This window comes from Giraffa tippelskirchi, chromosome 9 (assembly GCF_054371585.1).
Source record: "Giraffa tippelskirchi isolate mGirTip1 chromosome 9, T2T-mGirTip1v1.2.pri, whole genome shotgun sequence".
Lineage (NCBI taxonomy): Eukaryota > Metazoa > Chordata > Mammalia > Artiodactyla > Giraffidae > Giraffa > Giraffa tippelskirchi.
In genome coordinates this window covers 99541376-99558472 of record NC_137283.1, presented here as the reverse complement: position 1 = coordinate 99558472, position 17097 = coordinate 99541376, and the positions used below count along the sequence as shown (strand labels likewise).

Below are 17097 nucleotides of genomic sequence, written 5' to 3'. Positions count from 1 at the left end.
GGGGGCATACATATGAATTTGGGGGCAGGGAGAACGGCACAATTCAGCCCATAACAATAGCTAACTAGGTTCATTTATCTCTGTCCTAGGCATTAGCTTAGTCTTTGTTCCTTTTAGAGCCAAAGCAACCTTTTTCAGCCATCCTTCCCCCAAGCAGGCTCTACAGAGAGAAGCGATTTGAGGATTACATTCCATGTAGCCCTCTAAGTGCCATGTGGGTCCCCTTGGGTACTTCATACGTGACAACATTCATGGCAACCCATCTACTGCAATGTGGTTAACTGTTTGAGAGTCACCAAAAAGTTGTGCAGCAACAATTCACAGACTGCCTCTGAAACCAGAATAATGCTTTTACAATGGTTCCCCCTTAAGGCATGCCATTTAATTTAGAAGTACACAAGGGCACATCTGGAAATCCCTGTGGTCTTCCTGGAAGGTATTATCACTGGTGAGGAAACTACTGGAGTGAGTACCCAAAGGCTCTTTAATACTTTTGAGGAGCAGTAACAATGAGAGTTAAGATAGGAAAGGCAACAGTAACGGCCTGGAGCCAGTTCTTGAGGCTTCCAGTGAGCTATTAGGGAGGGCTTCCCCCGCCCCTTAAATACTCTTATATACGACCTGTTAAACAAAAGAGTTTAAAGAAAATAAGCCAAAAATACTGGGTTGGCCAAAAGGTTTTTGGATTTTTCCATAACACCTTACAGAAAAACTCCAACAGACTTTTTGGCCAACCCAGTAGTAGTATCCAAGTAAATCTCATTCTTGATGCTGAGAACAAATCTTACACACTTTATAATGACCCACCTACGAGCAGTAGACAGAGGAGCCTGGCAGGCTACAATCCATAGGGTCGCAAAGAGTCAGACATGACTAAAGCGACTTAGAACATGAGCAGATTAAAAATGCACTTGATTTTTACCAAGCTTATAAAGTCATTTTTATAAAGCAAATGGATTACAATCTCCTCATAACAATGCCTGCAATAATGAGAAAACTGCATATATACAGTCTCAAGAGAATCTTGTTTTATACTTCAAATGGTTATCTTCTATGTCCTGTGTGTCTTACAACAACTTACACTTCATCTGAGGTAGCCTTAGGCCCAGCACTAATAACAATGAACAGAGAATACAGTTTATCAGTCAGTGTAATTTGCACTTGTCATCACAGTATGACTCTTATACTCTAATTTGTACAAATAACTGGGCTTAAGGAAACCCTTTCCAGTAGGTCGTGGTATTTGCTAATCCATCGATGATAAAATGGGATCCTCACTCTAAGTAGTTTCCCTAAACGTGGGAGGCCTGGGATTAACTGTCCCCATTGTTGTTCTGCGGCTAAATTGTGACTGACTCTTCGTGACTCCTTGGACTGCAGCATGCCAGGCCTCCCTAGCTGTCTCTTATTGGCTTTCAAAAGACCATCAGATGCAGAAGTCTCATTAAAAGCAACCTGCAATGAACAATGTCCAAAGAATGTTAACTGAAAAATTCTCGGCACCATACTAAGAGAAAACTTTCAGCATAGACGACACTTAAATAATTTTCTCTCTGAATTTAATTAGCCAAGTTTAGTGGTTTCACTCAAAATACTTAAAAAATGATGGTTTATGCAGCAGAAAAAAAAAATCCCTTTTTTGTTACAAGCTCTCCCTTTCCCTACAAAGGTAGTCAAGCAGAACAAATAAATTGACGCTGAAATTATGTGGAATAATCAAGTAAAGATCCCTCTGAATTTGTTCGTAGTGCCATACATTTTTACTTAGTAAGGGTTTAGGTCATTAATTTTTGGAAAATTGCACGTCTTGGTATGCTTTCGTGGTCTCTACTCGCCTTTTCCCTTTTCTGCTTGTATCTGTTGCCTTTTGGTCTTCTGATACTTGCATTTCCTCCTTTTTATGTTCCTGCTGTGTCCACCGAACAAGAGAAACCTGGGTGTAAGTGATCCAACCTCATCTTTTTATTCTAGACTTTCCAGAATGCAATGGGAGAAAGACGACCCTGGTGCAGCCCAAATACTACCTATTCCACAAAGTGTGGGTGGAAAAGCGTTTCCTCGCCCTTCATTTTGTATCTATTTAACTAACGGCGCTGTCGTGCCCAAACGCAGATATTGGCCAAGAACTAGATTTCCAAAATGGCTTTGCTCTTTTTGAGCTGACATCAGTCTATAAAATGCAATTTACTTCCACTGCAACCAATCCTTCCCTCTAACCCGAATACTACCCAGTATACAGACAACTGAACCTAACCTAGGGTAGACAACGGATTTGCATCTCCTAAATTCAGCGGAGAGCCGATACAGCCGTCGGACTGATGTGAAGAAAAGGTCAGAAGGGAAAAAAAAAAAAAGACACACAACAAACCCACTACACAAATCCGAGGGGCGGGCGTCGCCAGGATCTCGCCCTCCCGCCGCCGTGCCCACGGCAAGCACGCCTTCCCGCCGTGGCCACGCCTCCTGCCGCCTCGCCGTGGCCACGCCTCCAGCGACCCCGCCCCGCTGCGGCCACGCCCGACGTGAGGCGCGGGAGGCCGCCGGGCCGGGGGCGGGGCCTGCGCCGCCCCTCCCCCCCGCTGCCGCCGCCACCGCCGCTGCCGCCGCCGCCGCCGGCGGCCTCCGCGCGGGCCTCCCAGCCCGTATTCCACTCACTTTGTTCTCCGCCTTTGTCCTAATCCACACCAGCAGGTGGAGCCGCAGTTAAAGTTTCCGAGTCCATTCCGGGAGCGGGAGCCCATCTTGCTCGCCGCGGAGGCCCTCGCTGGAGGAGGAGGGTCAGAGCTCGGGTGCAGCCAATCGCGGGCAACGCTGCTAGTTATCAGAGCAGAATGGGCTGTAGTTTAGTGAAATAGGAAAGCTGCAAAACACTGTGGAGTGTTCCCGTGTAAATAAAAAGAGGAAAAAAAAGTTTCTCAAGTCGCCGCTGCACGACGTCGGGCCGGCGCCGGGGCGGGGGTCTGCGCTCTCCCGAGCGGCCGCGCGCTGGACTTTATTGTGCCGCAGCGAGCCCCCCGTCCCCATTGTTTGTGTTTTTTTCAAAATATGGCAAAGGTTCAGGTGAACAATGTAGTGGTGCTGGATAACCCTTCTCCTTTCTACAACCCATTCCAGTTCGAGATCACCTTCGAGTGCATCGAGGACCTGTCTGAAGGTGAGTCGGGCGCCCGCTCGCCGCCGGGCTGTCAGTTGCGGGCTGCAGACGTTGAAAGTTTCCCGGGCCCGGCCTCGCGCGGGCGGCCGGGGCTCGGCGCCGAGCGGGCTGCGGGCTCGGCTCTGCGGAGGGAAACTTGAAGTTGATGGACGACGGCCGGCCGGGCGCGCGCGGCGTTCGGCCGCCGCCGGGGCGCCTGCCGCGGCTCAACTTGCGAGGAACTTGTTCGAGCGGAGGTAGCCATGTTGTCAGCTTTGTCTGGCGGGAGGGCGCTTCGCGAGACCCGCACTCGCGCCCGCGGCGCCGGCTGGGGGTCGCGCCGGGCTGGCCCCGGGCACCAGTGGCCTCCGCGGCCCCAGCGAGGAGGTGGGAAGGCAGAGGCATGTGTGTGGCCGGCGCCGGCGAGTTCGCAGCGGAGCCATCTTACCGAGAGTAGAGAATTGGGCCACCGACCCCGGCGTCACGACGCCTCCTCTCCGCGGGTGACGAGCGCGGCGCCCCGCCTGCCCACCTTCCTGCCCCCGAGCAAGAGGCACATCCATTTTTAGCGCTTACGCTGGAGTTACCGGACTCTCCGGGGTGGCCATGCCCGGCCGCTTCGGGGAGGGGAGCGAGGCTGTCCTCGCGCTGATTTCTGGCTCCCTGGACCAACCAGCAGGGGAGGCGGGCGCAGGCTCGGCCCCTCGGCGCCACGGGCCGGCGCTCTCCGGGGGCCGCGGGTGCTCCCGGGCCGGCGCTCCCCGGCCGGCACCCAGGATGCTCGGGGCGCCCGGGGATGCTGGCGCGTAGGCTCGCCCCGAGCAACGTGGGCTCCTCATCCTTAGTGACTGAAATCTTCTCTCCTCTCGGGAAGAAACATTGCTAAGCTAGCAAGTTACATTTAACCTGAGAGCAGTTAAATAAGTGAAATATTTCAATAATTTCCAGGACTTAATCACCGGCTTCTAAGTAGTCTGAAAGACTTCCTTCAAGAACGTGTTGAAATCTGATTACAGCAACTCCACATCCAAATACCCTGAACATAAAACACAAAAGTGGGCTAGGAAATAAACTCCTGATGGCAATGCAAAATTTAGTATTTTTTCTAAGTACGTTTTAAGGTCCTCAGAAAGACATATAGCATGTGCAGTAAGAAATTTAGAAAGCTAAAATTTGCCAAGGTCTTTCCGATTTTATTAAAACCATCCAGTGCTCCATTTTCAAAATTTCAAGGGGGAAAAAAAAGTTTAATTTCATCGATGGTAATTTTACAGCTAAATAGGGGACAGACTTTTTTTGAACTTATAATTATGTTTAGCAAAATGCATCTTAAATTATACGCTAATCAAGGCATGTAAAGCATTTTCACTTTAAAAATTAGCCTTTAATCCCTGTATAATGTATTTTAGGTAGCGTGTAAACTATTTCAATTACAAAAACAACATATGCTCATTGTAATAAACTTTTTAAAAGTTGTTCATACATACATAAAGTAACAGTCCTCTGTACTAAATACCTTTCACCGTCATGTCACTCAAAAGTAACCATAATTACACTTTAGTGTGTGCTGTCCCGTACACTGTAGTTTTACTACAAATACAAAGCACATATGCACATACAAAAGTAGGCACACTTTGAAAGATGATTCATTTATTAAACTAATTCTTAAATGGGCCGTTGCTAATAAAAATTAAAGGGGATTTTCCTTTTTACCGAACTTTGAAACTGGTTACTAAAGTACTGCCATAAGCATTTCAGCCACTAGGCCCATTTTCATGCCCGTTAGACTAGTTTTTTGGTTTTACTATCAATTGCATATAAAAATGGACAAATGCGAGAGAAATACAATAAATGAGTCCCTTCCAATTTATACTACAATGTTTTAGGCATTAGAACTTCTTGAAATTACTGGTATTTCTTAAGTGATACTTTCCATTTTAGAAGCCAGTTCTCAACAAGGAAGTTAGATGATTCAGGATGTTGTTACAGGGCTTTGACAATGGATGGTTGAAACCTGCCATTGACGTGTTCCGTTTGTAATGGGATCTTTTCAGAACCAAGCTGAATCCTATCAGAATTTTTACAGTACTAATGTTAGGAATACACCTTACTTTGACTTGTCTACCTCACTTCCCAGGGCACTTATACTGGGCATTTATTTAGTACTTTTTAAGAGTTTAAGCTGAGTCATACTGAAGCTGCAAAGGAATCTTTCAAAAAGGTACCATGCTTATGTACTCCACCTAGAGGCTGTGTGGATTAAGGAAATTGAGTTTACTTAGCAAAGGCTTCTTATAGTCCCATCTTTTATGCTACAGTTCTTTAAAATATTTGTTTTTGAAAGTGAACTATAGAATATTCCGATGAGAAATTTTCACTGTATAATTTTGTTTCAAGTCCCAAAGTTTGGCCGCCATTTTTCATACTTTAAATTGTCAATAGCCCTCACATATTTTGACTTTCCTTTAAAAGCTGCCCTGTAGCTTTGCTTCAGAAAAAGTCTTTGAGTACTTTGCTTCAGAAAAAATCTGAGTACTTAAGAGAATTTAGTTGTTTCTACTATAAGACCTATACAGGGGTAGGGCAGCAATCCACAGATGTAAGCAGAGGCTCTCCTGTTAAGTCCGGGAGATAGGAGACCTTGGGTGTGTTTGATCTGATGGTCACCAAGCCTATACACATTTTCATTGATTTTACCGCTGACTTTGTTATACCATCTGTGGATTGCTGATTTCTCTGCTTCTTTACTGAATGGAGCCTTTTTAAAAAATGTTGATCAATATCAATACTTAGAGCTGTCAGTTGAATACATACTTAAAACATATCACAACTGAATGAAGCTTCATACTTTAAAACCTCAGGTTTGTACTAATTCACAAAGACTACATACTTTCCCCTAGATCACAGGTCTTCCCAAATAGTGTAATTAGTTTGAAATTTACTTGATGACTTCCCTCACTCCCACCTCAAATGGAGACACTTGCCTCACTCCCACCTCAAATGGAGACACTTGCAGACTGAAGTTACCATGATTAAATGAAACAGTTAACTTTTTAAATAAGTGAGTAAACTCCTTCAAACTATCACCTGTGTAAAGCATTTCATGGTATCCCTTCTTGTTTCAAATACAGGGGGCAAGGGAATGAAGCTGGGTTCAAAAAAAAGATTGAACAAAACAACTGATGCTAATTTATAAATAAGTATTGAGCGTTTTAAACTCAGTAGCTATAGCAAACATCCATAGCATAAAAATTAAAGTACCTTGAGTACAGCCTATACTCCTTAAGGCTAGATTATCTACCCCCCTGGCCTCTGCCCTCCGCCATGCCTTCCCACCTCCTGCAGTTAAATTCCTTTATTTCACTGTTCATTTGAGAGCTAAAAAGGGAAGAATTTATCTCCCTTAGATTTTTGGAAAGAGCCCAGGCTTTGGAGCCGCAGAGACATAGCTTGGATTCTGATTCTTCCATCTACTAGCTGTGTGAATTTGGGCATATTACTTAACCTATCAAGGGCCTCAACTTTCTTATTTGTGTAACAGGTATAATTAAATCCGTGTGATACCTACAAAGCTGTTGAGGTTTTGAATAACAGGTGTGAGGTGGCAAGACCAATGCCCAGGTATTTTATAAAGGGAGGTTTATAAGTCATAACCACGTTCCTGCACCAGACCACAAATGCCAGCTTATACTAATTAAGGCAAGAGCACGATCCATAGTAGTACAAATACTTATGAAATAAACAAAGAATTACGGAAACCTCTGTGACAATTCCCAGTCTTCTCTTTACTCAGCTAGTTGAGTAGTTTCCATACCCCTTTCTTCTTAAAACCATTTCTCCACTTGATTTTTGGGTTACCTGCTTCACTGGCCACTAATTGGGTAACTTTAATTGATCCTATCTCCCTGACTTCTTAACTTTGGAGAGCCCTCTGGGCTCACTCCCTTGGAATCCCACCTATTTTCAAGGTTTCACATATGGACAGTTTCTAAATTTTTACCAGACATATTATCTCTACTTATTCATTATCCCTCGAACTCCTGATGCTTTCCCTTCCCTGCCCCGGGAAAAATAAGTGGCTCTTGCTGGCTCTACCTTCAGGATATATCCACAATGTTATTACTTTTCCCCTCTATGGCTACATTTGGTCCAAGACACCATAATTTCTTGCCTCAATTGAACTATCCTGTTTCTTCCCTTGCCATCTTACAGTCTATACTAAACACAGCAATTAAAATGATCCTCCTAAAATGAAAGTCACCTACTCCAGTATTCTTGCCTGGAAAATTCCATGGACAGAGGAGCCTGGTGGGCTACAGTCCATGGGGGTCGCAAAGAGTTAGACATGACTGAGCGACTAACGCACACATACAAAATGAAAATCAGACCATGTCGCTCCTCTACTCAACATTCCAGTGGCTTCCCATGCCACTACATGAAAAAGCCAAAAATCCTTAAGATGACTTCCAAACCCAGCATCCTCTGGCTATACCTTTCACCTCCAAATCTCACAGTCAGCTGCTTTCTCTTTTGCTCATTCTGCTCTTGCCCCAGTGGCTTTGCTTTTTCTCAAGCATGTGCCTGCCGTCTGGCCTTAGTACTTGCTGTTCCTTCTGACTAGATACTCATACTGCTTGTTCCCTCTCTTAATCTTCATCAGCAAATAGATTACGAGATGTCAGATGTAGGACCCTGCATCTAGAAATGTACTAGAAACTGAAGATAAGTGGCCGAGGTCTGGGACAGAACCATGACATAGTAAGAGAAAGAAGAAACTTAAAGGATCTTTTACTTCAGTGAACTGCAGTTTATAAAACACTATGAATAAGTACTCCCTAGCCTATTCCTGTTACCTATTTAAAGAACAAAAACAGCTACAAAGTTACACAAGAGTGACAACACATGACGGCATTAGGTTTTCCACAGGTGACCCAGAAACATCACCCCCGCCGCCCAAGTGCTGGTGTACTTTGTGGAGTGGATCCAAGAGGCAGGCCACATGGTGCCAAACATCCTAAGAGGACCGGGAGGTCTCAGAGATAATTTGTATTTGTAGAATGGTGTTCCTCCCCCTACTAATGAGGAGGCCTCTTGCAAAGAGCAGTCATTGTACTCATCTCTGGGTTCTCACAGAGCACACTGTAAACGGTGCTCAGTAAAGACGGAATTACATATAATGACTGAATTACATGGAGTGACTTGGGTTATACTTTATTCTTTCTTGTTCCTCATGCCTGTTCCCACAGTATATACTCTGACACATCAAGTGGTATAAGGAACCTTTGTTTCCTCTTCCCAGTGTAAAGAATGGATGACAGGAAGGGGTACCATGAGGGAGAAACCCCACTGTCAACCTTTAACAGTTGAGTTGAAGCCCTAAGGGGCTTCTGAGCCAAAGGAGAAGTTTGCAAATAGTGATTTTTCCACTTTGGAGCTCTTTGATCTGGATCTATGCATAATATGGGGTAGCCCTTCCAAAGTGGGTTTAGCAGGTTGTTGATGACATACAGAAAAGGGAGAGGGATTCCTTAGCCAAATAAATTTAGGAAACACAGGATTAATAGTATTGGTGTTCTTTACTGAAGGATTTCTCAGACCCCTTGCTCTGCCAGTGTGCTTTATAAATCCTCAAGAGAAGGTTACAGCATTTCCCAAGCTTTTGGCCATGTTGTTTCATTCGTGAGAAGCCCTGCCCAGGAACCAGTGTTTCACACAACAGCATTGTGAGAAACTCTGGTATGAAATGTACGAATTTTATAAGGAGCACTTAGGTGCATTTCTGGATTTTCTGCTATGAAAAGCCAATTTTAGCAGCCAATAAATGGTATAAGTGGGCATTCAAAGGGTCTTTGATTTCACCTTGTAAGTACTGATATGAAATAATACTTTGGTTTTTAACCCTAGACCTGGAATGGAAAATTATCTATGTGGGCTCTGCAGAAAGTGAAGAATACGATCAAGTTTTAGACTCTGTTTTAGTGGGCCCTGTTCCTGCAGGAAGGCATATGTTTGTATTTCAGGTAAGATGATTCTTGGTATATCTGTATGCCAAATACATTTCTAAATGGTCCTCAGCCCTTTCCTTTTGGGCTAAATCATTCTGGTTCTGCTGCATTCACTTTTTATCTGCTTCTTTCGTGTTTTAACAAGTTTCTGTGTCATGAAGGAATGCCACCTCCTGGTTACGTGTGCTAAGAGTGTTACTGTGATTTTTACTTCAGGGTTTGCACAGCATGCAGTTAAGCTTATATTATGTCAGCACACACGTGATGGTTAATTTTTGCACTCTTCCCGTGAATAGCCCCTTAGTATGAAACCTTTAGGGTGGCTGGCTATCCAGCAGCCCAAAACAGGGGTTCAAAATGGTTACTACTAACTGGGATCGTCAGTAATATGCATTTTCAGATTATAGTTTCAGACACTAGGAATGATATAACAAAACAACTTTATTTTAGCATTATCAGTAATTCAGCTAGGTTACCAGCTATGTTAGACGATAAGATATCTGTGAGATCTTAGGTCACTGGAACTACATGAAGTCCAGTGGTCTACAAGCATCTACCCTTGACTTCTTATAGAGGATTACTATTACAAATCCACAGCTCTATCATTTATAAGGAGAAACTCTACTGATACATAATTATGTTCTCAGATCCCACTGACAGTATTTAGGTCTGTGCCAAGGCTTCAGACATTGTCTTCTGTTTTGAAAAATATACTCCTTTCAGTGCACATCAAATTGTTGTATACAGCTATCTAGTCATTTCTCAGTTACCCATGTTTATTAGAGGAACATGTTTATAATAGTCCAAAGAGTAACTAGCCGTAGTTTTTGAAAAAACTATTATTATTAATTTTGTTACAAGTTTTGCTACCCAACAGAGTTCCATTATTTAAGTAGAACCCACTGAGAAGACTTCAAGCAAAAAAAAAGCTAATTCTTCTATCCCTGAGCACTCACTTCTTTCACTTCACAGATGAGGCCAGTTTAAATGAATACTGTTGGTCAAATAATCCCAGCAGATAATGGGCTAAGAATCACTCAAACATATCTCCCGAGCTACCACTGCTCCCCCTCCTCTTTCCTAAATTTGAATTCAGAATCTTGGTTTCCTAGCCTTAGTGCTTTTTATTAAAAAGCAACAAGTATTATATCTAAATAAATGGTTAAGAAAAGCTTAAATTTACTGACTGAAAGTCTCAAATATATCAGTTAAAAGTACTGTTCGGAACTTCCCTGGTGGTCCTATGGTTAGGACTTCAACTTCCAATGCAGGGACTACAGGTTTGATCCCTGGTCAGGGAACTACGTGCCCACAAGCCTCCTGGCCAAAAAAACCAAAACATAAAACAGAAGCAATTTTGTAACAAATTCACTAAAGACTTTAAAAATGATCCACAGTAAAAAAAAAAAAATCTTAAAAAAAAAAGCGCTGTTAAGCTGAGTTGTGTGACTGATCATCTTGGTGGAGGACGAGGGTTATCAGAGATGCCTGTGTAGGGAAGCCCTGCACTTGAAAACTTGGTTTAGTCCCACTCTGCTGCTTATAGCCACGTGTGACTTCAGTCAGGCTCCTAGCCTCTCCCAGTCATGCCAGTCATCCCTGAAGTGTGAATAATCGCCTACCTCATAAGAATGTTATGAGGAATAGAGCAGTTAAGTATAATCACTGACAGACAGCTCCCTATTTCTGTAATGAGAACTAAGTTTTTATTCTCTTGGCTTCTTGAAATTGTTATATAAAGAAGGAGTATTTGCTTTGATCCACAAGCCTGGAGAACTTATACTTCAAGTATGTGCTGTGCTTACTCATGTCTGACTCTTTTGCGACCCCATGGACTGTAGCCCGCCAGGCTCCTCTGTCCATGGAATTTCTCAGGCCAGAATACTGCAGTGGGTTGCCGTGACCTTCTCCAGGGGATCTTCCCAACCCAGGGATCAAACCCAGGTATTCTGCATTGCAGGCGGATTCTTTACCATCTGAGCCACCAGGGAGGATCACTTCAAAGATGATAATTCATAATTCAAATCAAGAAACTTGAGGTGTAGTGATATACCTTTCAATGCTGATTTTTAACAAAACAAAACTTGCAAATAAATGCTGTATTTTTGAAGCAAACTTTTAAAAATTTATCTTTTCTGTGTGTTTATGTTGGTTAAGAATATTCCTCAACTTTGGGCTTTAAGTGCTATAGGAAAAGTTATTAAAAACTATTTCCCTCTAGTGATTTCACTTTGGTATGTGTGCACATGTTGCCAGAAGTACAAAGGAAGTACAGTGTGACTTAGATCATGTGTTCAGCCTATGCATTTTTTCGAATTCACTGTTATCAACAGGAAGGTACTAAAATAGTTTTGTGTTTTATGTTTGAAACAAATTACCATAGTGTTCTCCTGGTCTGCCATGATTTTGCCTCTTCGAATAAACATGACTTCCTCTTAAGCGTGTCAAAGGCTAGCAGGAAGGTGCCCAGACATCTGCCTCGTATTGCTTGTTGGAGTCAAAGATCTCTGCTTATCACTTCTCCATCCTAAATCATCTGAGAGGCCTGCAGGCTTCTCTCCTTGATTTTGCTCAAGCTTAATCCTTTAGCAAACAAATTTTAAAACACAAACATTCATAGGACCAATTTGCTGAGGGGATGGGAAGCAATAGTGGGAGAGGTTCCCATAGTAGTGAACCACCTCTGTTTCCCACCTCCACCCAAAGGCCAACAGCATATTCGCAGGACTGGCCCCCTGTTCCTATTCTGGTATTTCTCCAAAGAAATCATAAACCACGTCAGGGCAGGAACTGAGTTATGAATAAATTTCAAAATACTCAGTATATACTGTGCCTAGAACCATGCCAGACTTGAGATCACAAGGATGAGTTGGATGGGACTCCTGCCCAAGATAAAGCTTAGACTCTCAGGGAAGGTTGAAGGGTAAACATATTTAGATTGTTGGAATACATTAATAGAGATATTGTGTCAAATAATATGAGTGCATAAAGAGTGCTATTATATGTTTGGATTAGAAAGGGCTCTACTAAGGATACATTTGACACAAGCTTCAAAGATGAATTTTTCAGCAAGTTAGGGAAGGAACATATGCAAGGCACAACGGCATGAAGAATTATCACTACTTGTTAAAGAACCTACATTTCTAGACCAAGAGGTGGAGTTCAAGAGATTGTAATGTTGATTGAGACCAATTGTGAAGGGCCTTATAAATGAAGCTAAAAACTGAGTTTGTTTGTTTTATTTTTTTATGTCAGAAATTAGGGTAATCACCTGAGGTTTTTAAAACCCAGTGAAGGGATAGGAATAGATCTGCACTTAGATAGCATTAGCATGTTGGCCACAGTGCAAATAGACTACCACTGGGGGAGACCAGTAGAGAAGTCTTAGCAATATTCCAGATGAGAGATGATGACCTGAATTCTGCTTTCAGAGACGGTAGACCTACATGTGGTAGGTATCATCATGAGTCTTTTATGATAATGGCCTGAGAACACCAGTCAGAAGTGCTCCCAAGCTGAGGCTTGAGCTGAAATGTTCACCCAGGCCCAGGGATGGTCCTTCATGTCGTAGCAAGAGTAAGCCAATCTGTGGGACTTCATATACTTCCTACCACTCAGAATGGCTGCTTTAGGTCATGCTCAGTGCCTATCGCTGCCTGTCCCCAGCTTGTGATTCCTTCCAGCATAGTCTTTCCTGTCTTCCACGTGGCTGTGGACAGGGCCTGAGCCTTCGTTCATGCTCTCAGCCACCTCTAGCTCACCTGCCTCAAGTTTCAGCTACAGCAGTTTGATTCAAAGCCTCAAACAATCTCTACCTTCACTGAATTTCCATAGTATATAGGACTATATGTATTTTTTGAAATTCTGCTATAAAACTATTTCCATTCCACTTTCAGTTTTATATTAATTTCCTATTAGAATATCTGTGAAAGGGGGGGTGACTGGATATGAGAATATGGGTCCTAGGAAACTGGATAATAAACATTTGCTGTCAAAAGGCTGTACGGGATAATTAAATGTTTACTAGTTTTTAAGGTCTGAAATTATGACTGGGGAAGGCTGGACTCAATAAGACTATTGATTTGTTTACTATATTTTATAAAAGGTTTTATAATTGAATATTGCATAATCTGTCATGAACCAGCATACACAGTAGCCACATGTATTTTCCTCTAGATGCAGTGATGTTTTCAGGTAACCAGGGTACTTAGGCATACTGTGGAGAAATGTATGAACTATATTTTCTAGCTATAAGTCAGTTTCAAAAAGGAGCATTTGCCTTCCCAGTATGATTTCCAAGTTTTGGTTGCCGTGCCCTTGACTGAAGGTGCTCAGTGTAACCAAAACTCCAGTTTTGCTTATGGTTAACGACACTTTGTGCTGTGTTTCTTTTTTTTTTTTTTACATGATTCTAGGCTGATGCACCTAACCCAGGACTCATTCCAGATGCAGATGCCGTAGGTGTAACAGTTGTGCTAATTACGTGCACCTATCGAGGTCAAGAGTTTATTAGAGTTGGTTATTATGTAAATAATGAATATACCGAGACAGAATTAAGGGAAAATCCGCCAGTAAAACCAGACTTTTCTAAGGTAATACTCCTTTTCATTATTCCTTTTTCATTCATTTTACTATACAATTTTTTAAGCAGTTGCCATTTCATAGTACACTATGAAAGTGGCTTTGAGACAAAATAAATTTGAGGTCCTTGTGCAACTAAGCAAGCCAATCATTGTTCCCTTACCATGGATGACTTCAGAGCTACCTCCGGGTTAGTTATTAGCGGTTTATGTTGGTCAGGCACCTTGAGAGTCTGATGATTTAGAAAACTGAAAGTGCCTCCAACAGGTCCCTGTTAATGGCTCCCTGTATGGCATTCCCCATACATCGTGATTCTATCTATTTCCATCTTTAGGACATTCAAATTCCTGTTTGTTGTACTGATTATTCCATAATATTTTGTCTGTAACTTCTCAAAATGGTAGGGGGACATTTTGTTTTTCATAGGAACATTGTTATCTCAAAACTCCCATATGCCTTGCTTCATCAGCTGTTCTCAGAGGTTAAACTACACGTCTTAAATATTATCTGGTGGTGAAAACAGCCTAGCTTCTGAGTGAGAACCTGAAATCTGTGATTTGATATTCTCAGAAATACCAAGTACTTCATGATTTTCCATTGGGAACTATAATAGTTTAGTAACTGGTGATTTTTGTGAGATTGAACATAACATTATCTGCCAGACCATGCAAGAAACATTACATGGGAATGGGGTGGAATGTTCTCCTTTCTGATAATAAGGCTAGAATGTTTTTTATTCTGATGTGGAACCTTCCCTTTCTAATTTATTAGTTACCTGTATGGCTACTTGTATAGCAAAATGAGAAGGAACTAGAATATTGCGTCTAAGAATGAGCAATAATAATTAAAAGATAGGAGACCATTAATAATGAGAGGTCATATTTGGGGATACTTTGGATTTTACTTGAAAATATTAAGAAAGATCACATCAAAATCTAGAAAGCACATTAATTTGTTAAATGAAGCATCCTCTGATGCATTCAAGAGATTCTCTCCCTTTTAGGAAATAAGGATAGAGTAGATGTTTTGTTGGATAGTAGATCTGAATGATTCCCTCAGGCTCCCCACATCTTGTTTCCATTAGGCTAAAGTAATTTCTTTACTGTGGCCCTGTTGTTTATTAGTTATGTTTAGTGTATCTTATTTGACTTATACCTTTGTATATGAACTAGCCCTTTAGGAGTACAAATATAAAGAACCATTCTATTAAGTCTATCTGTATACGGTGATCTAACTTTCTTAGTGTTTACCATTTATATATTTCCTTTATCCTCTAGCTTCAAAGGAATATTTTGGCATCCAATCCCAGAGTCACAAGATTCCACATTAATTGGGAAGATAACACAGAAAAACTGGAAGATGCAGAGAGCAGTAATCCAAATCTACAGTCACTTCTTTCAACAGATGCATTACCTTCGGCATCAAAGGGATGGTCCACATCAGAAAACTCACTAAATGTCATGTTAGAATCCCACATGGACTGCATGTGACCACCTGCCATCCCTTTAGTACAAATTAAGCTATAAAAACACACAGAACTATTTCCCTGAAATTCCGTAAGTACATAGTCAAGATGCAATGTGAAGAATTTGTTTAAAAAAACATCCTGTAGAAAGTTTATAAGAAAACCAGTATTTGAGCAAATTGTGGAATATAAATACAACTATTTTTAAGTAAGTTTTTCTCTAATGTGTTATTTTATTTGTTCTGAAACTAATCTGATTAAAACATATATATTATTTTCTTCTCCTCTATATGTAATTAAAGCACTTAAAAAGAAAAATGAATCATTAGACCAGGTTGTAAAGATGTCTTAGCCTCTTAGATAATAATCTTTGGACCACTATCTTAACTAACTTTTGAAAGAACAAAGTGCACTTCAACTAAGTGTGTCTTCCTGTGATAACACATGATTTGATTTGATTTAAGGGGCAAATTTCCATTCTTATCCCAGCATACCCTTAAAGAAGGGATTTGAAGTAAACTGTATGTGACCAAGAACTTCAGGATCTAGTTTTCCAGGCCACTTTGAAGCCTCTTACGTCTACTATTCAATTCATATAATGTTAGACAGCATTCAGTTTGGTTCTAAGATAACAAATGTGGTTAATTGTTTATAAGTGCTCTGGCTATGATTTTTGTTTTTGTAACAGTTTAGGACATCACAACACTTCCTGAATCATACATCATCATTACCCAGTGAATTCAACATGTCAGAAGCAGATACAAACTCCCTAAGTTTAAGAATACGAGAGTATAATGACTTTGTTCTGTTCATTAGATTTATAAAAAATACTATGAACATAACCCTTTAAAACTGTTTTGACAGGTCATCTGTTGTTGGCAGCATTTATATAAAAACAGTAGATTTGGAAAGATATATTTAGCTTTATCATATGAAACTATATATATTTCCACATAAAGTACTTTTCTCCATATCTCCTGACATTCATGTACAATATTTGTGGTAGACATATTCTAGGTAGCTTTTTCAGATGAGGCTTTTTAAAAGCAATCTTGAAAAGGAATGCATTAACTAAATGGGCCAAAAGGTTCTTTTTCTTTGATGAGAGCTAAGTCCTTCCTCAAAAAGTTTCTTATGTTCCAGTAAATTAAATGTAGAATATTCTCATCACTCTTGCTGCTAATCAAGACATTAGCCATATAATACAGAATTATGCAGTGCCTTCATAGCTAAAACTTTTATACTGCACTTTTTAGAAGCATTTATTTTGAGGAAGGGAAAGGGGCATTTGTCTGAATATGGATTCGAAGCTGTATATATTTCCTGTCATTCTACAAAGTGACTTTGTGAAGCAAAATTTTGCTAAATGTTAAACTTGAAAGTTTAGTATACCAGATAATTAAAATACTGTCCACTAACTAGTTCATAGACTTTAAAAGTAAAATACGTACAACTGTTAAAACATGAAGAAAATTTCATTTTTGTCTAATTGCAATTAAAAGAATATGTTAAAATATTAAAATGAAAATAAAACTAATACTTTCCAACCAAGAGCTCAGTGATTAATATAACAGGAACACAATACATGCTTATTAGAAATAAAGCATATATAAGCCAAATTACCAAATCAATTCACAGCTGAGTTTTTATCCTGATTAATTATGATTGATTTGTACTGACATCAAACAGTTAGGTTTTTACATCAATTTGTAAACTGACAGCCAATTTTCACAGAAGTTTGAGACTTAAAAACTATTATCTCTTATTTAACATTTTGATGGTTCTATAATTCTAAAAATTGAAGATTGAGTATTCAAACATTAGGAACTAAGAAACTAAAATGCATAGGTTGTTTTTTATTTTTTCTTTTTAGACAATGCCTGAAATAACAGCTAGAAAGTTTGGAACTGTTT

At 40.9% G+C, this 17097-nt stretch overlaps 2 protein-coding genes across 2 annotated transcripts in view; one reads left to right on the top strand and one right to left on the bottom strand.

Annotated features, from left to right (window-relative positions):
- Positions 1–17097, bottom strand: part of MCM9 (minichromosome maintenance 9 homologous recombination repair factor) — an 80089-nt gene that overhangs the window by 39288 nt on the left and 23704 nt on the right.
- On the top strand, positions 2849–16735 carry ASF1A (anti-silencing function 1A histone chaperone). The gene is made up of 4 exons (XM_081530913.1): positions 2849–3154; positions 9038–9153; positions 13554–13730; positions 14997–16735. The coding sequence occupies exons 1-4, from the start codon at positions 3046–3048 to the stop codon at positions 15207–15209; spliced, it is 615 nt and encodes a 204-aa protein (XP_081387039.1). The 5' UTR covers positions 2849–3045; the 3' UTR covers positions 15210–16735.